This window comes from Balaenoptera acutorostrata, chromosome 1 (genome assembly GCF_949987535.1).
Source record: "Balaenoptera acutorostrata chromosome 1, mBalAcu1.1, whole genome shotgun sequence".
NCBI lineage: Eukaryota > Metazoa > Chordata > Mammalia > Artiodactyla > Balaenopteridae > Balaenoptera > Balaenoptera acutorostrata.
Window position 1 is genome coordinate 7587383 of NC_080064.1, and position 23106 is coordinate 7610488.

General features: G+C 42.4%; 1 protein-coding gene across 4 annotated transcripts in view; it reads right to left on the bottom strand.

The window, feature by feature from the left end:
- The window catches only part of CLSTN1 (calsyntenin 1), an 80107-nt gene that overhangs the window by 36714 nt on the left and 20287 nt on the right, over positions 1-23106 (bottom strand). For all 4 annotated transcript variants that reach the window (XM_057545161.1, XM_057545150.1, XM_057545154.1 and 1 more), the window contains exon 2: positions 832-954. In XM_057545161.1, coding sequence (XP_057401144.1) covers positions 832-954 — 123 coding nt within the window. The remainder of the gene's footprint in view (positions 1-831; positions 955-23106) is intronic.

Below are 23106 nucleotides of genomic sequence, written 5' to 3' on the forward strand. Positions count from 1 at the left end.
TTTGTCCTGGAAAAACATCATGCTGAAACTGCTCTTTAAAAATTAACTTCACGATGTCAATTCTGACTATGAGGCAAAGAAAGGGTGAAGCAGCCCGTTCCTCCACAAGTTAAGGAAGTTACTATGGCCCCGACGTAAAGCAAGGACAGTTCTGATTTGCAAAGTGCTACTGAATGTTAGCAAAGCAGCAAATCTCCAAAGCAACCCTAGAGATTTGTCCCTATAAACACTTAGCTGACAATCTTATGAAGTAACTCAAGTTAAAAATTTACTGAAAGTAAAATCTAAGCCAAAAGAATTCATTTATAAAAGATTGCTCAATGTCTTTAAATAAGTCTTTTCAGGTAACTGAAACCTAGGCAGTGCAAGGAAAATCTTGAGCCGTAATTACCTAGATCCTTGCCGTGCATGGACCAGTAGCACCAGGGAACAGGTTAGAAAGGCAGAATCCCAGGTCCTCCCAGACCCACTGTATCTAAGCTTCCATTTTTTTTTTTTTTTTAAGGTTGCATTTAACACGATCCCTGTGCTCTGCATGAATGCTAAAGTTTGAGATGCACTGGTCTTGATGCTCTCTCTCTGGTTACATCCAGACAAGGAACGCAGTGATGCAATTAAATATTTTGCTTTTCAACAAGTAAAGGCTTTTGGGGGGGTCAGGTACCCCCAACTCTTAAAATTAAAAGGAAAAAAAAATGGTACATGGGGGCCACACACAACCCTTAGCTATCAAGACATTCTCAGAAAGGCTCAGAAACAACCCAAAGGGGACGTGTGAAATGCTTCCCACAAGCCCAAACTCATGGGGAGTGAACAAAGACACGCCGGTACCTGCAAAGCGCAGAGGTGCATCTTTGTCCAGGGCGATCAGGGGCGGGTCGAGGAGCACGGTGCTGTCACTCTCCGTAACTAAGCCGTGATACGTGGGCTCCAGCCACGGCTTGTGCTTGTTGACTGTGTTCAGAAACAGAAAAAGGAGAAAGGACATAGGCCAGGTTAGAATTATTATTTTCAACTCGACTGCTTTTGAAGACACACATCCATTATTAAAACAATAAAACTCTCATGAGTTTGGAAGGCCACGCTGCTATTTTTTTTGTGGCAAAGTTTGGTATCAACGCCCAAATGGGATGAAATCCTAAATTCTTTAGAAATTATCTGAGGCCATGAAGCAACCAAAAATAAGAAATAAATTGCTCTAGAAATTGAAAGAAACAAAAAAGACTGATGGTTATGGACGGTATCATATCTTACTACCTCTGTTTTCAGCCCCTCTTAGAAAAGTTACAAATAAAATATGTTGTTTCTTGGATTAAGAGATACAAACTAAACAAGGTCCTACTGCATAGCACAGGGCACTATATTCAGTATCTTCTAATAAACTATAATGGAAAAGAATCTGAGAAAGAATATATATTTGGTTGGACAAAAAGTTTGTATGGATTTTTCTGTAAGATGTTATGGAAAAACCCGAATGAACTTTTTGGCCAACCCAATATATAAAGAATATATATATAAAAGAATATATATATACATATATTTTTTATATATATAAAAAGACAGAATCACTTTGCTGTATACCAGAAACTAACACATTGTAAATCAACCATACTTCAAAAAAAAATTTTTTTAAAGACAAATTACTACGTATAAAATAGATACGCAACAAGAATATATTGTACAGCACAGAGAAATATAGCCATTATTAGGTAATAACTTTATTTTTCTAATTTTTTAAAATGTATTATTTATTTTTGGCTGCTTTGGGGTCTTCGTTGCTGTGCGCAGGCTTCCTCTAATTGTGGCAAGCAGGGGCTATTCTTCGTTGCGGTGCATGGGCTTCTCACTGCGGTGGCTTCTCTTGTTGTGGAGCATGGGCTCAGCAGTTGTGGCTCACAGGCTCTAGAGCACAGGCTCAGTAGTTGTGGCACACGGGCTTAGTTACTCCGCAGCATATGGGATCTTCCCGGACCAGGGCTCGAACCCGTGTCCCCTGCATTGGCAGGCAGACTTTTAACCACTGTGCCATCAGGGAAGTCCCTAGGTAATAACTTTAAAGGAGTATAATCTAAAAAATACTGAACCACTATGTTATACACCTGAAACTAATATTGTAAATCAACTATACTTCAATTTTAAAATGTTATTTCTTTATGACAATAATAATACATTATTTATTTAAAATTAGCATTACAAACAAAAACATAAAAGAGGTGAAACAAGACTTATGAATATAAACTTACAAATATGAGGTATTAAAAGAAAATGAAATGCAAAATTTCTGAAAAACTTGACTGAAAACACAGTGTTCAAGAAAAAACCCCTTTCGGGATTTCCCTGGTGGCACAGTGGTTAAGAATCCACGTGCCAATGCAGGAAACACGGGTTCGAGCCCTGCTCCGGGAAGATCCCACATGCTGCGGAGCAACTAAGCCCGTGCACCACAACTACTGAGCCTGCGCTCCAGAGCCCGCGAGCCACAACTACTGAGCCCACGTGCTACAACTACTGAAGCCCCCGCGTGCCTAGAGCCCGTGCTCCGCAACAAGAGAAGCCACCGCAGTGAGAAGCCCGTGCACCGCAACGAAGAGTAACCCCCGCTCACCACAACTAGAGAAAGCCCGCGCACAGCAACGAAGACCCAGCGCAGCCAAAAAAACCCCTTTGGGATCGGGCCAGCCTGGACTCAAGAGTCCAGCTCTCCTCTGTTATTTGCTGTGTGACCTGGAGCATATAACTGACCTCTCCTGATCTCAATTTCCTCTTTTATGAACCAGGGACACCCCACAACCCACAGGGCTGGGGTGGATAATTGGAGAAGCGGTGTTTTTCCTACTCAGTTACGCACTAGCACCGTTACTTTTGTTTTTAAGGTAAGACATCTGCTCTGGCAGTCCGCTTACCTGAGAAAATGAATATGTAGTTTCTGTCCATTTCGTTCTGCCCCGGGCTTTGCCCCCAGGGGGGTCTGTGCTGCGACTTTCCCTGGTTGTGGCCACCAAGCCCCTCCCCGGGTTCCTATCTCCACCAGCTTGTTTTGGGCTCATCTCACAGTTGGAACCTTTCCATTTTCCTTTTACTTTCACCTTCTGAATGTTCACATTATAACCTCAGGATGTGTAATTAACCATGGAACGACTCCTGAAGCTGATCTGATTAAAAGGAATGTTATGAAACTTTATTTCCACGTAGTTGGTGCCTATTTCTTGAATGAACTACCCAGATTCTCTTCCGTAAGTTTAAGTCAACCCAGAAGGAACCGAAAATAAATTTAAATGTTTAACCATCTTTAATACAATGTGACCATGATGCGATACTACTTTTTTCGCTGTTGTGTGATGATGGGAGAAGGTGCGGGTCAGAAGCACCTGAGCCTCACCTGCACTTAACTCCCTCGCGACCTACTGGAGGACCAGTGCGCTCACAGGTGAGATTCCAAACGAGGAGGCGTGTGCAGGCCTATGTCTGCGAGGGGGGAAAAAAGCTACCATCTCTCTACTTAATGACGCATCCACCAGGCATTTTACACATGCTGCATCTAAACCAAGAGCAAATCCTTCTGCCTTCATCTTCAAAGTAAACCCAGACCCACGGGAAGTTGGTTAAAGGGTATAGAGTTTCGGTTTTGCAAGATGAAAAGAGTTCCAGGGGTTGGTTGCACAACAGTATGAAAGAACAAACTCAACACTACTGACTTGCACACTTAAAAATGGTTATAATGGGAAATTTTATGTTACGGGTATTTTTCCACATTCTTTAAAAATCCACACCCACAAAATGAACCCAGACGCAGCCATTTCTCATCCTCCTCTGCTGCCCACTTAGATTTACTACAAAAGCCAAGTATCCTTGCCTCCTGCACTGACTCTTCCTTCCCACGGTGGCCGGGGGACCGCTTCTCACACGGGGGTGGCTCAAAGCCTGTGCTCTCAGAACCTGTCTACACCAAAGGTACTGAGGACCTCAAACGGCTTTGGCTTAGGTGGGGCCCATCTATCTATCAGTATTTACTGTGCTGGAAGTTAAAACCAAGAAAAATGTTAGTGTTTATTAAGTCATTTAAAAAAAAACCATTGTAAGTTATCATAAATAATATTTTAATGAAAATAACTGTATTTTTTAAAACAGAGTTTACTAAGAAGACTGGCAATGTTTTATAGTTTTGCAAACCCTTTCACCTTCTGGCTTAGCAGAAGACAGCTGGGTTCTCACCGCCGCTCCTGCAGCCAATAGGCTGCTTATTACACGTCATGCAGCCTCTAGAGAACTCCGCTGCGCACTCGTGAGAAAACGAGGAAAAGGCAAGTCATATCTTAATATAATTAAAACAGCTTTGACCTCTCAAATGCCCTGACAAGGTCCCTCGCTTCAGGCCTCTGTTCAAATGTTTCCTCCTCCAATTATAACTGCATCTGCTGCTCTGCCCTCTAGCCCCCCACTTCCTTCTTCTTTTCTCTGCTACTCCTCCCGACCACGGGCAGTCAGCCTGGGACGTGGAGCAGATTACCTGGCTTCCCTCGGCCTCAGTTTCCTCATCTGTAAACTGGGGACAGCAACAGTACCCACCTGGTAGGTTCCCGTGTAATCAAACCAGTCATGTGTAAAATGCTCAGGACAGTGTCAGGCACTCGGTAGATGCCACAAAGGGGTTGTGTTGTTGTTACTTCTCCTGCACACATACCCGTACAAAACCAGAGATTCCGGGAGGGCGTGACCTTTGTTCTCTGCTAATTCCCAGTACCTCGGGCCACAATAACATGGTGCTGAGGATTTAAAAAAAAAAAAAAAAAAAAGGTACGATTTGGTGTTTTAGACATTGGGAAGATGTTTTTTTATTTTTTGTTTCTGGAAGGTGGATGTTCTAAGCAAAGGAGACAAGAATCCGGAGGCATCGCATACATCAAAATACCGAGGGGTCTGCCTGGAAAGTAAGCCGAGCCCAAATCCAGGTCACAAAGGCCAAAAGTTCATAGTGCCTCTGGAAAACATCTCGCCTCACAAGAGCTGCTCCCGGGACAAGAGATTTGGTGGAGAGAGTTCAGCTGGTTGTGGTACACCTGCCCTTCTCCTCCAGAAATACCGCCCAGGCCAGCGGCAAGTTAACTGGCACAGTGCTCCGCGCGGCCGCACAGCTGGCTGCAGCCTTTGAGCTGCGAGGGCTCCAGCGAGCACAGAAAAGAGCCTCGCTTTGCAATCGGGCTGAATGTTTTCCCTAACTGCTGAAAGTCCCCGTCCTCTCCGGGTCTTGGTAAACTATCCTACGAGAGAGGCTGGAGTTACAGACCTCATACAGATAAACAGGCCATTTTAAAGAAGGTACTCCAAAAGTAAAGGAGCTGTTACAGTGGAGGATTACTGGACTGAATGTCAATATTATGACATAGTACGAGTGTGTTTCGTGTTTGGTAATTGCAATCACTGTTGCTTTTGTTGTGGTCATCTATTTTCAATGCTTGGTGTCAGTTTATTTATCTCTTGTAAAAATAAAATACAGTGTGTGTGTGTGTGAGTTGTGGAAAAAAAAAAAAAAAAAGACCATCAAAGAAAGTACTCCAAAACCTCCATCGTTTGTCACTAATCTCTCATTTTGAAACACAGAGGCTATTAGTTCAATTCACTATTGATAATGTACTATTAACGGCAGTATTCAATTCCAACTTATTTTCATGTTTAAGATTTTATTAATAAAATTATAAGCACAGCAAATAAAACTGAAGAAGACTATTCCAATATGTGAGTCCATAAAACCCCTGAGACTTAAACTAAGTGGATTTATTTAGCTCAGTAGGAAAGTAAAAAATACTAGGCAAAGCAAACTGCAGAAAACCTGTGATGCATTTCTGCCTACCCTAATGGAAAGGCCTGCAGCTGAAAATGGCTAATGGTTCAGGGGGAATAATAATTGAATACTTAGTCCCCATTCTTTTATTTTTCCCCACTATTCTAATTTTATAACTCAAAATTTCTAAATTGCTCCTTATGCTGACAGTAGAATGAAGAGATTTGGCCAGTTCCATTGACTGAGCTTTTAAATATTTAATAAATGATATTTTTAATATTTCATCACATTCAATTGGCATTATAAAACATTTATAGAAACAAATGACTGATGTTTCTGTAATCATCCAAAAAAAGTCATAAAGAAAGACATGAGACTACCGGCCATAAGTCTAGGAGCAGGTCACCCATGTTCAGAGTCTTTACCCAATTCATTTCATTACATTCTAGATCATAAAAAAGCCAACTAAATTTTGAATGGCATAGCATTAACCAAAATCACAGAATAGCAAAGGCTAAACCATATGATCATCTCAATAGATGCAGACAAAGCTTTTGATAAAATTCAGCACCCATTTATGATAAAAACTCTCCAGAAAGTGGGCACAGAGGGAACCTACCGCCACATAATAAAGGCCATAAATGACAAACCCACAGCAAACATCATACTCAATGGTGAAAAACTGAAAGCATTTCCACTAAGATCAGGAACAAGACAAGTATGTCCACTCTCGCCACTACTATTCAACATAGCTTTGGAAGTTCTAGCCATGGCAATCAAAGAAGAAAAAGAAATAAAAGGAATCCAAATTGGAGAAGAAGTAACACTGTCACTGTTTGCAGATGACTTGATACTATACATAGAAAATCCTGAAGACACTACCAGAAAACTACTAGAGCTCATCAATGAATTTGGTAAAAAAGTTGCTGGATACAAAATTAATACACAGAAATCTGTTGCATTTCTATACACTAACAACAAAAGAACAGAAAGAGAAATTAAGGAAACACTCCCATTTACCACTGCATCAAAAAGAATAAAATACCTAGGAATAAACCTACCTAAGGAAGCAAAAGACCTGTACTCAGAAAACTAAAAAACACTGATGAAAGAAATTGAAGATGACACAAACAGATGGAGACATACCATGTTCCTGGATTGGAGGATTCAACATTGTCAAAATGACTCTACTAGCCAAGGCAGTCTACAGATTCAATGCATCCCTATCAAATTAGCAAGGCTAGCAATCAACCCTATAAATGTAGGCTATACCTGGGGAACACACCTATCATTTTAGGACACGGCTAGTTTTGGTGGCTATGGTAGACTTTAATCATTAGAAATTGCCACAAATTTAAAAATCAAAATGAAAAGAATATAAGAGTCAATTTCAGGATTAACTTGAAATATAAAACTTTCATCTCCCTAAGGACATCCCAACTCTCTGGACTAAAGACAGGATGGCCCCTTACCCAGGACACACAAATCACAGACTCAGGCAAGGTGGTTCCAAAGCCTGTATGCAGTGGCCTTGATAATCAATCCAGTTTGCCAGTCCGCATTCCAGAACACTTAGCTTGGTCATATCAGGCCAATATTGATATCATAATAAATAATGACAGGTGACTTAGTTTTAAGGGATTATAGGCATTTTGCTGGTATATCTTAAGATGCTGTTACATGTTTTGTTTGCAGATTCAGTGTTTAACCTTAATCTGCAATTAAGGAACACTGACACTAGGTGGCGATAGGTGCCTCCGATTCCAAGCTGCAAATTACCGGGCTTTGATTAAAAATCTAGCTCTTTACTTACCAAAGGAGCAGCATGTAATCCGAGTTAGCAGGCCCTTTGTTAAAGATGATATGTATAGAAAAGTGTCTTAAATTATATGCGTATAAAATCTCCAGATGATTTTTTTCTCGAAAACTATAATAAAATATTCATAGCGCCCAAAGCAAAATATAAAAAGGCATACGTTCTCTGGGACTCTCTTCAGTACTGTCCCGGTTGAATACTCTTATTTAGATCAGACCATCCCTGATTCTTCAAAGCAGCTTAACATCAAAGGTCCTTTCAGCTTCACATCACCACTGACTTGGAGTTTGTTCCAAGAGATCTTCCCTGAACACCTGCCATGCATAAGCACACGGCAAGGTGCTGGGCTCTTGGGGAATCAAGGCACAATCTCTGGAGAACACAAACATGTCAAAGACCGTCTACATTCTAAACGATGCGGCTACAACTAAGGGGTTATGAGGTGTGCCAGGAACTTCATCAATCAGCAGGGACCAAGATGACCAAGGAGCCACCATCCCAAACGTGGCCACGCCCCTTGCCAGAGGGAAAGAGAGAGCTCTGGAGGGTCTCCCAGTGGGAGCTGAACCTTCCACCCAAAAGGGACACAAGTCACTTCTGCTCCTAATTCATGGCCAGAACTAGTCACACAGCCTCACCCAAATTCCCCAGGGTGGGGAAGTGCCGTTCTACGTGTCTGGAAAGAGAGCTGGAAATATCTGAGGTCAACTCTAGGGACTGCCAGAAGTACAAGTGGAGACAGCCCCAGGGACATCCCTAAAAGGGTAAGTGAGGTTTCTCAGCGGTGAGGGAGTATTTTAAACAGAATAAGAATACATATAAGCGTTTCTTAAAGAGCTAAAAAGAGAGTTGCCATATGATCCAGCAATCCCACTCCTGGGCATATATCCGGAGAAAACTATAATTCAAAAAGATACAGGCATATCAATGTTCACAGGGTCACTATTTACAATAGCCAAGACATGGAAGCAACCTAAATGTCCATGGATATGTGAATGGATAAAGAAGATGTGGTGTATATATACAATGGAATATTACTCAGCCATAAAAAAGAATGAAATAATGCCACTTGCAGCAACATAGATGAACCTAGAGATTATCATATTAAGTGAAGTAAGTCAGACAAAGACAAGTATATGCTATCGCTTATATGTGGAATCTAAAAAAATTATACAAATAAACTTATTTATAAAACAGAAATAGACTCACAGACATAGAAAACAAACTTATGGTTACACCACAGGGGAAAGAGGGGAGGGATAAATTAGGAGCTTGGGATTAACAGATACACACTACTATATATAAAATAGATAAACAACAAGGACCTACTATATAGCACAGGGAACTATATTCAATATCTTATAATAACTTATAATGGAAAAGAATCTGAAAAAGAACATATATATATATACACACATACACACATATATATGTATGTATAACTGAATCACTTTGCTGTATACCTGAAACTAACACAACATTGTAAATTAACTATACTTCGATTTAAAAATAGTTATAAAAAATACATACAAGGTAGAAAGGTAGAGAAAGATGTGGCTCATTCTGGGGCTAGCAATACTGTGATGAACGCACGGCTCTAAGCGTATAAGGAGGTGCAGCTGGACGGGGGCTTGGTCTGTGATTTTAGGGTAACATGGGGAGCATCCCTCTTCTGTGCTACACCAATGAGCTCTCTCGATTCTTTAGACAGTAAGAAGCTGTTAAAAGCTAGAAACAATGTGGTCTGGTAGAAAAGGCAGGAACTTTGGGATCAGACAGAACTTAGTTAATGAATGAATTCTGTTTCTCACGCCCTCTGTAACTAGGGGCAGATTATTTAACCATTCTGTGCCTACTTCTTCATCCTAAGTGGCGGCGGAGACCACCTTCCATAACTTGTTTGGAGGATTATAAATGAGGTAAGTGAAGGGCCCACTCTATGCCTGACACACGGGCGTTCAACAAATACTTGTTGATAAGTTAATCATAAGCAATATTTATGTTTTAGAAATAACTGCGAGGGCAGAAAGACCAGAGCTTAGGAGACTCAGGAGGTGTTTCCATGACGACCTCCCTATCATCATCTTCCTGAATACAACCTACAGCAAGAGGAAATCCCTACAGCCTCAGACCCTGCATTGGCCTAATTTTATCCTCTTTATTTGGCAAAAGAAAAGAGAGAAGTAGCATTATACAGAGTGATACATACTGTTAACTGTAAAACAAAAAGCAAACCAAAAAAAACCTGGCTTTTTTTTTTTTTAACCAAAAAAGGAAACTTTTTAATCAACCAAAGTTACACTGCATGAAATTTATACACAGCTCTCCTTTTCAGCTGAGGTTATTCCTGGTAATGGTTTTAGCTAATACAGCATTAGTTTCCTCTGCTTTGTAAAATATATTTTGTATTACTCTTAATTTTTTTCTAAAACTGAATAGTCTCTGGAGAAAACCATAATTTGAAAAGATACATGCACCCCAATGTTCATTGCAGCACTATTTACAATAGCCAGGACATGGAAGCAACCTAAATGTCCACTGACAGAAGAATGAATAAAGAAGATGCGGTATATATATACAATGGAATATTACTCAGCCATAAAAAAAAGAACGAAATAATGCCATTTACAGCAACATGGATGGACCCAGAGACTGTCATACTGAGTGAAGTAAGTCAGACAAAGACAAATATCATGATAGTACTTACATGCGGAATCTAAAAAAATGGTACAAATGAACTTATTTACAAAACGGAAATAGAGTCACAGATGTAAAAACAAACTTATGGTTACCAGGGGGAAAATGGGGGAGGGGAATAAATTGGAAGATTGGGATTGACATACGCACACTACTATATATAAAATAGATAACTAATAAGGACCTACTGTATAGCACAGGAAACTCTACTCAATATTCTGTAATGACCTATGTGGGAAAAGAATTTTAGGAAGAGCGGACATATGTATATGTATAACTGATTTACTTTGCTGTACAAAAGAAACACAACAGTGTAAATCGACTATACTCCAATAAAATATTTTTTAAATAAATAAATAATTGAAACTGAGCATGTCCAAAGAATCTCTAGACAAATTCTGTAAGCAGTCTTAAGGGCCTCTTCATCACAATCCCAAATAAATTTAATGTCAGAGTGTTGGAAAAATGTATATGCATTAGATATTGTTTAGATCAGGGTTTCTCAGCCTCAGCACCGCTGATATTCGGAGCCAGATAATTTTTAGCTGTGGCCCGTCCTGTGCACTGCAGGGTGGTTAGCAGAATCCCTGGCCTCTATCCACTAGATGCCAGCAGCACCTCCCCAGCTGTGACAACCAAAAATGTCTCCAGACTCTGCCAAGACTCCACTGGGGGCAAACGCCCTCCCCAGCTGCCCTAGAGCCACTGACTTAGATCCACCACCTTAAGGAAAACCAAGGTTTTCCACATTAAAATCATTTGAGGACTTCAAAAATAATTTGAATTATTTTTTATAATTTGTGTATTACATCAATATGAAGTTCATTTTTTTTTTTGAAGTTCATTTTTAAAATAAAATCACATTTCAGTGTAAAATAAATCCTTAAATTAAGCAAACGAACAACCTTTTTGACGGTACAGTGAAACGTTGCTCGTGTTTATTCACATTTCACCTACCGTGAACATGCAGCCCTACGCGTTAAGCAGTGCCATTTTATGAGGGGAGGCTGGTGACCTGCCCGTGGTACCCGTAGTTCCACGTGTCAGGGAACAGGATGCTGTCACTAGGTGAGACCAAAGAGTAAGGAAGAGTGAACAGGGAGGAGCCGGGGTGCCCTTCTCCCAAGTTCAAAATGCAAACGCCCTCCCCAGCTGCCCTAGAGCCACTGACTTAGATCCACCACCTTAAGGAAAACCAGGGTCTTCCACATTAAAATCATTTGAGGACTTCAAAAATAATCTGAATTATTTTTTATAATTTGTGTATTTTATAATTTTATAATTTATGTGTATTACATCAATGTGAATGGGGGGAGCCAATGCAGATGGAAGCAAAGGAGAGACCTGATGGGGCGCCTGAGGGAAGACCGCCTGCCTCAGGGTGGAGGTGACAGGAAGGGGTAAGAATGGAATCAGAGAAATCAGTAAAAGACGTCAGGACAAGATAAGAAACAGTAAATGGCTGAACGGGCTGACCCAAGACTGTGGTTTGGTGTCTAGGCTTCCATAGCACATGGCTGATGGGACAGCTGTTCCCATCCTGGACTGAGAGTTAAGGAGAGACGACAGGCTGGGGAGAATCCAGCAAAAGGCGCTTCTTTCTTTTCCCTTCCTTCTATCCACAGTCCATCCATCCATCATCCATTGTCCATCCATCCATCACCCATCTGTCCACCGTCCACCCATCCATCATCCATCCATCCACCATCCATCCATCCATCCATCATCCATTGTCCATCCATCCATCACCCATCTGTCCACCGTCCACCCATCCATCATCCATCCATCCACTGCCCATCCATCCACCATCCATCCATCGTTCATCCATCCATCATCCATTCATCCATCATCCATCCATCCACAGTCCATCCATCCATCATCCATCCATCATTCATCCATTCACCATCCATCCATCATCCATCCATCCATCACCCACCCATCCACGATCCGTCCACCATCCACCCATCCATCATCCATCCATCATTCATCCATCTACCATCCATTCAACCATCATCCATCCATCCACTGTCCATCCACCCATCATCCAGCTATGCACCATCCATCCACCCATCCATCATCCCATCCATCCATCTTTATTGAGCCCCAGGTAGTCTTCTAAGTGCTGAGGAAATAATAGCGAAGACAACACTCCCTGCCCCCTGAAGGGCTTATGTTATGGTTGATAAGTTTTAAGTACATGCTGCAAAAGAATTCATAGGGAGCAAAATTACATTTTCTACAATTCCAACTTTTCCAAGCTTAAAGGGAGCCTTCTATTTATTCCTCCAAGTTCCAAATTTTTTTAATTGCTGTAAAATACACAACTTAAAATTTACCATCTTAACCTTTTTAAGTGTACTGCTCGATGGCATTAAGTACATTCATCTCCAGAACTGTTTTCATCCTGCAAAACTGGAACTCTGTCCCCATTAAACAATGATTCTCCATCCTCCTCATTCCAGCCCCCGGCAACTACCAGTCTACTTTCCGTCTCTTATGAATTTGACTACTCTAGGGATCTCACATAATCGGATATTTGTCCTTTTATGACTGATTTATTTCAATCAGCATAATGTCCTCGAGGTTCACTGATATTATACCATGTGTCAGAATTCCCTTCCTTTTTAAGGCTGAATAATATTCCACTGTATGTATATATACCACATTTTGTTTATCCATTCATCCATCAATGGACACTTGGGTTGCTGCCATCTTTTGGCTACTGTGAATAATGCTGTCATGAACATGTGTGTACATGTATCGAGACCCTGCTTTCAATTCTTTTGGCTACATACCAGGAAGTGGGATTGATGGATCATACAGTAATTCTATTTTTAATTTTTTGAGGAACTGCCATCCTGTTTTCCATAGTGGCTGCACGATTTTACATTCCCACCAGCAGTGCACAGGTTCCAATTTCTCCACATACTCACCAACACTTGTTACTTTCTGGTTTTTGATAGTAGCCATCCTAATGGGTGAGACCAAACAAGTTCTATATCATGTAATTTTATCTTTTTATATTATGTAAGATATAAAAGTAGACAGACTAGAATAATGAGCCCCATGGAACCATGATTCAACCACTACAATTATCAACAAAGGGCCAATCTCGTTTGATTTATACACCCCCATTCCTATCACCAACTTCAAATATTTTGACACATATCCCAGACATCATATAACTTCACCCCTCAATACTTCAACATACATCTCTAAAAGATAATGACTTTTGGAAACCAACCATAATGGCACTATCACCTAAAAATTCACAGTAATTACTTAATATCATCAAATATCCAGTCAGGATTCATACTAATCTGTTTTGGTATATCAAATAATTTAACTCAATACACCTCTTTGTGATGTTTCATCATGAATTTGACTGTTATGAAAGAAAAAAACTTTAAACCATCGATCACCCTTAAACAATAAAGCTTTAATGGTTTCTACAACCTCCCCATTTTTGTTTCACCATTAAGTATGTTTATTTATTTATTTATTTATTTTTTTTATTTATTTTCGGCTGTGTTGGATCTTCGTTTCTGTGCAAGGGCTTTCTCCAGTTGCGGCAAGCGGGGGCCACTCTTCATCGCGGTGCGCGGGCCTCTCACTGTCGTGGCCTCTCCCGTTGTGGAGCACAGGCTCCAGATGCGCAGGCTCAGTAGTTGTGGCTCACAGGCCTAGCCGCTCCACGGCATGTGGGATCTTCCCGGACCGGGGCACGAGCCCGTGTCCCCTGCATTGGCAGGCGGATTCTTAACCACTGTGCCACCAGGGAAGCCCCACCATTAAGTATGTTTATTAAGTAGGTTTTTCTGTAGATGTTATCAGGTTGAGAGAGTTCCCCTCTATTCCTAACTTGCTGGAGTTTTTACCATGAATGAGTGTTGGATTTTGTTAAATGCTATTTCTGCATTGATTTATATGATCATGATTTTTTTTTAACCTGCTGATATGGTGGATTACTGATTTTTTAATGCTGAAACAGCCTTGTGCACGTAGAATAAATCCCATTTGGTCATGGTGTATAATTTTTTTTTATTGATATACTGTTGGATTTGATTTGCTGATGTTGTACAGAGGAATTTTATTTTGTATTTGTTGATGTTTATTGAGACTGTCATTAAAAATTTTTTCCATCAATATATTTCAATTTGCTTCTGTTTTGACCTGAAAATTCTACTGGCTTGAATATATCTAGTTGTGTAGATTCAACATCAAATACAACACGTATTTCCTGAGCACTGACTACGTGCCGAGCACTGTATATGCTCAATTTTACTCACCAGTGAGACTGATTTCCTAAAAGATGTAGCTGCACAATGGGGCAGGAGACAGCAACAGTCACAATGCTGTTTTTGAGCAATCAGGGTGTGATGATCTCAAATGTGCTTTTAAAAAATTAGGATTAAAAAAAAGCCAAGTGGAATTACTGATATTAAGTCTGGCTTAAACATAGCATCCCCACACACCTAAGAGACAAATAACTGAAGGTCTGTTAGTAAAGAGGCAGGTCCTCCTAAAACAACGTTCAGGACCTTTTCAGATCATGGACTCTTTTGAGAATCTAATGAAAGCCACAAACCCCCTCCCAAGGTAGAAATGCGAAAACACACGTGGCACGTGGCAGGAGGTTTTAGGGGCTTCATACGCCTGCTGACACCAGTTCTGATAAGAATCACTATTCCCAAACACAGTGAAATCTCTATTAGCTGACCCTCAGAAATCTGGCGTCTTCACCTAGCACCTCGATGTAACTGGAAATCAAACTGTAAAACTACATTTCTTTTATGCTTGTGATTCTCAAATTGTACTTGTATTTCACAGTCTTCAGCAGCAATATCTTTTTTTTTTTTTTTTATAGCTACTTTATTTATTTATTTCTTTATTTTTGGCTGTGTTGGGTCTTCGGTTCGTGCGAGGGCTTTCTCCAGTTACGGCAAGTGGGGGCCACTCTTCATCGCGGTGCAGGGACCGCTCTTCATCGCGGTGCGCGGGCCTTTCACTATCGCGGCCCCTCCCGTTGCGGGGCACAGGCTCCAGACGCGCAGGCTCAGCAGTTGTGGCTCACGGGCCCAGCTGCTCCGTGGCATGTGGGATCTTCCCAGACCAGGGCTCGAACCCGTGTCCCCTGCATTAGCAGGCAGATTCTCAACCACTGCGCCACCAGGGAAGCCCAGCAGCAATATCTTAATAGTTCATGGAGACTTCCCCACATGACCCCAGGAGACAGCCAAGGAAGAAATACAAATTAGGAAAGACACTTGCCGCATTTTTAAAGAAAGTAAAGGCTAGTGACACAGAGAGGCTGAAAGTAATAAAGAAGTTAATTTGAAGCTGAAATGATAAGAGTATGCTTTGAATAATGATGAAAAGCCCAAATGATAAAGACAGAAGCCTTACGCTTTTATTGAGAATAAAAAAAATAACAACTTCCAAGAGGGCTGCTTCCATCTTGTTCCCCTAATTAATTTTATAGAAGAGCATCTTTGTTACACTAGTCAGAAGGTTACATAATTAAACATTCTTACTTCACTGTTATGAGAAAGATGAAAAGGAAACTGGGTGGGTGGATGGGCAGATGGGCAAATGGATGGATAGGCAATAGAATAAGGATATCCTTCTTTAAACAAGTTCCAGGTCTGCTCTCTAGATGGGTCCACGAAGACCTACATGTACCATCCACAACACCGTATAATAACCGATCCGAAGCCATTAAGGGAGGTATTTAGCATATTTTACTCACAATTATCAGGAAAATGTGAATATTTTAAAGCAGCCTCCAACAAATATTTTTTTAACATTTAAATAGGCTACGTAGGGACTTCCCTGGTGGCCCAGTGGTTAAGACTCCACGCTTCCAATGCAGGGAGCACAGGTTCGATCCCTGGTCGGGGAACTAATAAGATCCCACATGCCGCACAGCGCGGCCAAATAAATAAATAAATCAATATGAGGCTACCTACCCTTCAGTTGCCCATTATCTCATTTTTCTAGCACTCTGATTTCCATAGTAAGTTGGATTTAACGCTCCAAAGTAACAATATCACATTCATAGATTTTCTAGTAAGCAAATGAAAACACTTCCCTAACAAGAAGTGAAATCAATTACTTTTCTAATCAAATTCTGTTTTACTCAATATTGAGATTTACCCCATCACATGAACAGGCCAGGTACCAACCTAAAACAGAACCCGCAGGTCTAACCGTAATGCCTGTGTTGCACTGTTGTCTCCTGAGCTTCATGGACAACTATCCCACGTGCTGAGAGCCTGAGCTTCATGGACAACTATCCCACGTGCTGAGAGCCTGAGCTTCATGGACAACTATCCCACGTGCTGAGAGCCTGAGCTTCATGGACAACTATCCCACATGCTGAGAGCCTGAGCTTCATGGACAACTATCCCACGTGCTGAGAGCCTGAGCTTCATGGACAACTATCCCACGCGCTGAGAGCCTGAGCTTCATGGACAACTATCCCATGTGCTGAGAGCCTGAGCTTCATGGACAACTATCCCACGCGCCGAGAGCCTGAGCTTCATGGACAACTATCCCACGTGCTGAGAGCCTCTCTTGAATGTCACAAACGTGACGCGGCAGCCACTCCAGCGTGGGAGCCTCGCGTTCAGCTGCAACACCATTTCCAACAGCAAAAGCTCTTGCCCGACTCCTCCAGAAGTTCCAGGTGACGGGCGAGATGCACAGGGCAGACAGCCCTCAAACTTCCGGGAGGTCAGGGGTCTCCCTCAGTGTTTGCGTTGGGAGGCGTCCAGGCGGAAGTGCTCTGGGCTCACAGGATTCCGCCAGGGTCCTGGTCATGAATACTCTGCAGCCCCTTGTGCGGGGAGCCCTGCCCTCAGCTGCGGCATCCCTGGGAACGGAGGAGGCACCCGGCCCGAGTCCCACAATACCCCACAGGTGGGCAGTCTGCAGGCCGACATCCCCAGGGAACCTGGGGATCTTCTCTGACCAGCGTGGTGGGTGCTCGGGTTAGGTTCAGGGGGCCCTATGAGCTTTTCTCATGCTCTGTTCCCTCTGGTGGTGGCTATTCGTGCATGATTATTGAGATCTCTCAGAACGCGGCTTTGTGACGGGAAGAAGAGGTGGGAAACTGGAGAAACTCCTTAAAATTTGTATCCTAACAGAGGAGGGGAGCTCAAACCACAGAGGGCAAGGAATACGCTGACTTCATGCACCACAGCAGTGCTCCGTAACCCGGGTGCGGGCCACATCTTCCAGACCTTGTCTCCTGGGCTGCACCCTGGAATCTGAGCCAGTCAGACTGACCTGGGGCTGGGCAGGTTTGGAACGGGACGTTCTCCAGGAGATTCTGCTGCACTCCCCAACAATGAACGAATGTATCATGCGAGGCTCATGAATAGAGGCATTTGGAGAGTTCTCTTTAAGAGAAACTGGGCAATTTCCACTTTTGCTCCCTTAAATGCTTTCCTGCCCTCTGTATGCACCCCTACCCCACCCCATCCCCACCCCCAGAGAGCTATTTGGGGAGGCACCTGTCTTTGGATTCGCTCTTCTAGGATACTTACAACTGGTACCACCTATGGCCACTGGTTTTGTCTTAGCACAAGAGCCCTCCTTAAGCAAAAGCATCTCATGCATGACTTAATTCGCTGAGATGTAATAGACAGCATTTTTCACAGGCGATGCCATGCAAAATTGTGAACTTTATCTTCAGGTCACTCCACTGCCTTTCTGCAAACGCAGGGTTACCAACGTACATACCTGCCTCCCTCCCCACCCCCCAGCCACCCCCGTCAGTGTGTGCTTCCAGATTTTCCTGACCTCTTCATTTGTACCAAATCTTAACTTACCTGCTCCAACTTTCCACTTCCTCACAATCCTGCTAGGACTGGCCTGCTAGTCTGAGAAACTAATTTGAGTTGGGTGCAAATGAAGGATAATGACAAGATACCCACACTTGCACTGTGCCAAGGATTTCAATGATTTAATACAAAAGTAGAAACTAAGGTAAGAAACGCAGGCGCCCTGCCAGCTGGTGGAGGAAAATATTTTTGGAACAGAGCCCTTTAACACCTCTCAGTTCATATCTTAAGTGCATGGAAGTTATTCAGAGTACATATATTTTTATGCAGTTTCCTATAGAATTAAATATATAGCATGACAGGAACAAATCTACTGCCAAACCACTGTTAGAGCATTTCAAGTTGGTGATTTGTACACATCCATTTTTCAATTAACGCTTACAACGCAAGTCAATCAGAAATCTAGTTATGCAAAAAAGCACCTGTCATGATTTCCTTAAATTTCCTTTTTTTGCTATGTTACCAGAAAATACAGGCCGGGTTTGCCCTTTTCTTTCTTCTTTATCGTTATCACACTTGTCTTGAATTAAAATAGGACAGGGCGCTGTCCTGAATCGTAACATAATAGTCCGGTGGCAATTTCCAAGTTCTGTGTGTTTTTTTAGTCTCCTGACCTTCATATACAATGGAAAACTTTATCATATATAGTTCAGAAAAGGCCACACAGTGTTCAAGACCTTCTGACATTCACTATCAATACAACATTCTTAACAACTGTTACCCAAAGTACTGTCATTAAGTTGACTAGAATTGCCTAAAAAATCCGTGATAGCTGACAGCAAAAATATAAAAATCCTGTCCTTGCTCCCCGATGTTTTGCTCCTTTATTAACTTACATTCCTACAATACCAATGATAACAAGATAAATGCTTTTCCATAGAATTCTTACCCTATTTAAAACAAATGTAAAGGTTTTGTGATCAACACAGAAAATGAAACAGCTCAATCTTATTTTGCCACCAAGTCTCTCAAGAAGCACATTTACGTGAAGAAGAGCAGAATCGGGACTTCCCTGGTGGTCCAGCGGTTAAGCCTCTGCGCTCCCAATGCAGGGGGCCCAGGTTTGAGCCCTGGTCAGGGAACTAGATCCCACATGCCACAACTAAAAGATCCCGAGTGCCATGGCTAAGACCTGGCGCAGCGTAATAAACACTAAAAAAAAAAAAGAAAAAAAGAAGAGCAGAATCAATATAATGATGAGACAGTTAAAGTCCAAGACTGGGGAAGACATGAAGGAAGACGACAAGGACATAATTCCCCTAAGTTATTCTGGGTGTTTCAAACCCCAGGACAGTGAGAAAACTTATAGATAGAATTGCGGGGGGAGCCGGTGGGGGGGGGGAAGAATTTCGAACCTACACTATGGCTGACCTTTTTTTTTAATTTTTGGCCGTGCCACACGGCTTGTGGGATCCTAGTTCCCCGACCAGGGATCAAACCCAGGCCCCCTGCAGTGGAAGCGCAGAGTCCTAACCACTGGCCCTCCAGGGAATTCCCATACTATGGTTGATATTTAAGGAATCTGTGAAAGATGATACCTGGTTCAAGAATGGGCAGAAGATGGACATTTTTAGCTATGCTTCAGTGAGTCTGACACTGACCATGGAAAAAATTCTAGATTGGTTTCTGTGCCTTTAGAGAAGGAAAGAAAAATCACAAAGAGCTGGTGACATTATTCACAAGAACAAGGTATTAAACATTTTCTCTTCTGAGAGGGTTATTAGGAAAGTCGCAGGAAAGCTGGAAAAATAACATCAGCTTCAATTTCCAAAGCGCCTTGATAAAAACTTTACTTACCAAGACCCATTTGAAACTCTAGCAATAGTGTATTAAACCTTGAAAAGGCATTTGACAAGGCCTCTCCTCATTTCCTTTTGAGTGGCAAGATGGAAACTGAATGGAAATAAAAGTGGGTGGATTTACAATGGCCATCCCAAACGGTCACTGAATAATGCACCCAGGAAACCTGGACCAGACTCTGGTAATCTTTCAAAGGCTCATTCTTGGTTGGTGCTCTTCATCCTTTATATCAAAGTTGAAAATCACAAGAAGCTAGAATGGACAGATAGAACCTGTGGAGTCAGGATTCAAAATTACCTGACAGCATGGAGAGGCGGGTCACGTGCAGCAAGAAGAAATGTAATGAAGACGAATGTGAACACCTGCACCAGTGCAGAGCATCCGGTTAGGGTTCAGCACCAAAGTGGGGGGTCCTGGGGTTCAGGTTAATAAAGTCGGTGTGAGGGGGCAGCTGAGAAGCTTGGACAAGGGGTACTAGCTACACACCACCCCAACTCTGCTCCTGTGGGTGGAACTCTATTAAACCTTCTGCCCTGTCTGAAAGGTGGTGTCTACACCATGGAGCACCCAAGGACAAAGAAACCAGGCAGGCTGGCAGAGAGATTTTGGAAATACATCACATGAAGAACAAGTTGGTATATAAAAAGTTGGTGTCGGGAGGGGAGGGGATGGTAACTCCCCTTGTGGGCGGGGATGCAAAATGGTTCAGCCACTGTTTGGTGGTTCCTCAATAAACTAAACAAAATTACCATATGACCCAATAATCCCACTCCCAGGTATAAACCCCTAAGAATTTAAAACAGGTACTCAAACAATTACCCATGTGTGCATATTCATAACAGTGCTATTCATGACAGCTAACAGGTGGAAACAATCCAAAATGTCCATCAACAGATGAATGGATAAACAAAATGTGGTATATACATACGATGGAATATTATTCACCCATAAAAAGGAATGAAGTACTGATACATGCTGCAATGGGGATGAACCTCAAAAACATTACGTTAAGTGTAAGAAGTCATACATAAAAGGTCTCATGAAATATTCAGAATAATTAAATCCACTTACATGAAATATTCAGAATAATTAAATCCATAGAGACAGAAAGCAGAGGAGTGGCTGCCAGGGACTGGGGGGAGAGGGGAATGGGGAGTGACTGTTTAAAGGATATAAGGTTTCCTTTGGGGCTATGAAATGTTTTGGAACGACCCAGAGGTGGTGGCTACACAACACTGTGAATACACTATATGCCACTGAATTACCTACACGCTTTAAAATGTTACGTTGAGAATTCGCGGTTTCTGGTCCAGCATGTAAGGAGCTTAGAAGTCACCACTCTGGGGCTTCCCTGGTGGCGCAGTGGTTAAGAATCCGCCTGCCAATGCAGGGGACACGGGTTCGAGCCCTGGTCCGGGAAGATCCCACATGCCGCGGAGCAACTAAGCCCGTACGCCACAACTACTGAGCCTGCGCTTTAGAGCCCGTGCGCCACAACTACTGAGCCCATGTGCCACAACTACTGAGCCCATATGCCACAACTACTGAAGCCCACACACCGAGAGTCCGTGCTCTGCAATAAGAGAAGGCACCGCAATGAGAAGCCCACGTACCGCAACAAAGAGTAGCCCCCACTCGCCGCAACTAGAGAAAGCCCACGCGCAGCAACGAAGACCCAATGCAGCCAAAAATAAATAAAATTTTAAAAAATTTTAATATATTACGAAAAAAAAGTCGTCACTCCGTGCTAACAAGGGAAAAGCTGAACTGAAACATCAACAACTCTTCTTAGATCCATCAGAGAAGTGAGGTCCCAGGGCAAACTGCTGCCCCCAAAATGGCAGAGACAGACAGCAGAACTACACAGAGAATCACAACTTACCAGAGCAGAAACCCATGGGCAGAATCCTCCAGGAAACCAGTGCCAGGGGAGGAAAATGCAAACTGTAAACTGATGAATTGCTGGAAGCTACCATGGACAACTCTGAGGGCTAAAACCTCCAGGGGGACCTAGTCATCCGGGGTCCCCCACACTTTTGTTTTACCTCCAGGAGCCCTGCCAGGTCCTTACAGTGAATATCAGGGGAAAAGTCCCCTTGTGCCTCCAGCAGGGGGAGGGGAAAAGGAACCATTCTGAAATAAGCCAGAGCATTCTGTTCTTCTCAACAGGTTAGCTATTTAACCAGCGCCTAACTAACCTGCTGGGGTTGTATCAGAGCCTAACCTACTTGGGGGAAGGGAAATACACAAATCCAGCCCACTCTAGCTATCCTGTCCCACTTAAGGATGGGAGGGGGCCTGAGAAGCCCTGGTGAAGTTCACAGACCAAGGGCACAGGTTCACTGAAAGACCAGGACCTAATCACAGGACTCTAGAACACTGCCTCTCCCACAGCTTTACTGCTGTATCACTGAAGGCCGCTTTACCACAGTTCCTTCCACCCAGTACATCATGTCCTCCTTGCAACAAAAAATTACAAGGCAGGGGATCCCTGGCAGTCCAGTGGTTAGGACTCAGTGCTTTCACTGCCATGGCCTGGGTTCAATCCCTGATTGGGGAACTAAGATCCCACAAGCCACAAGGCAAAAAAAAAAAAAAGAATTACAAGGCATACCAAAAAGCAAAAACACACTTTTAAGAGACTGGACAAGAATCAGAACCAGAGTCACGTACGGTAGGAAAGTAGGAATTATCAGACCAGGAATTAAAAAACAAAACAAAACTATGATTAATATGGTAAGAGCTTTAATGGAAAAACTAACATGCAAGAACAGAGGGATAATGTAAACAGATGAAAGTTCTAAGAAAGAATAAAAAAGAAATGCTAGAGATCAAGAACTCTAACAGAAATGAAGAATGCCTCTGATGGGCTCATTAGGAGACTGAACACAGCTGAGGAAACACTCTTTGAGCATGAGGATATGACAACAGAAACTCCCAAAACTGAAAAGCAAAGAGAGAAGAGACTGAAAAACAAAACAAAACAAAAAAACCCAGAACAGAAAATCCAAGAACTGTGGAAACTTGTACAACTACAAGAGGTATAACATATGCATAAATGGGAATACCTGAAGGAGAAGGAAGGAACAGAGTGAAGCAACAATGAAAGAACTGCCCTCAAATGAATGTCAGACACCAAACCACAGATCTAAGAAGCTCAGAGAACA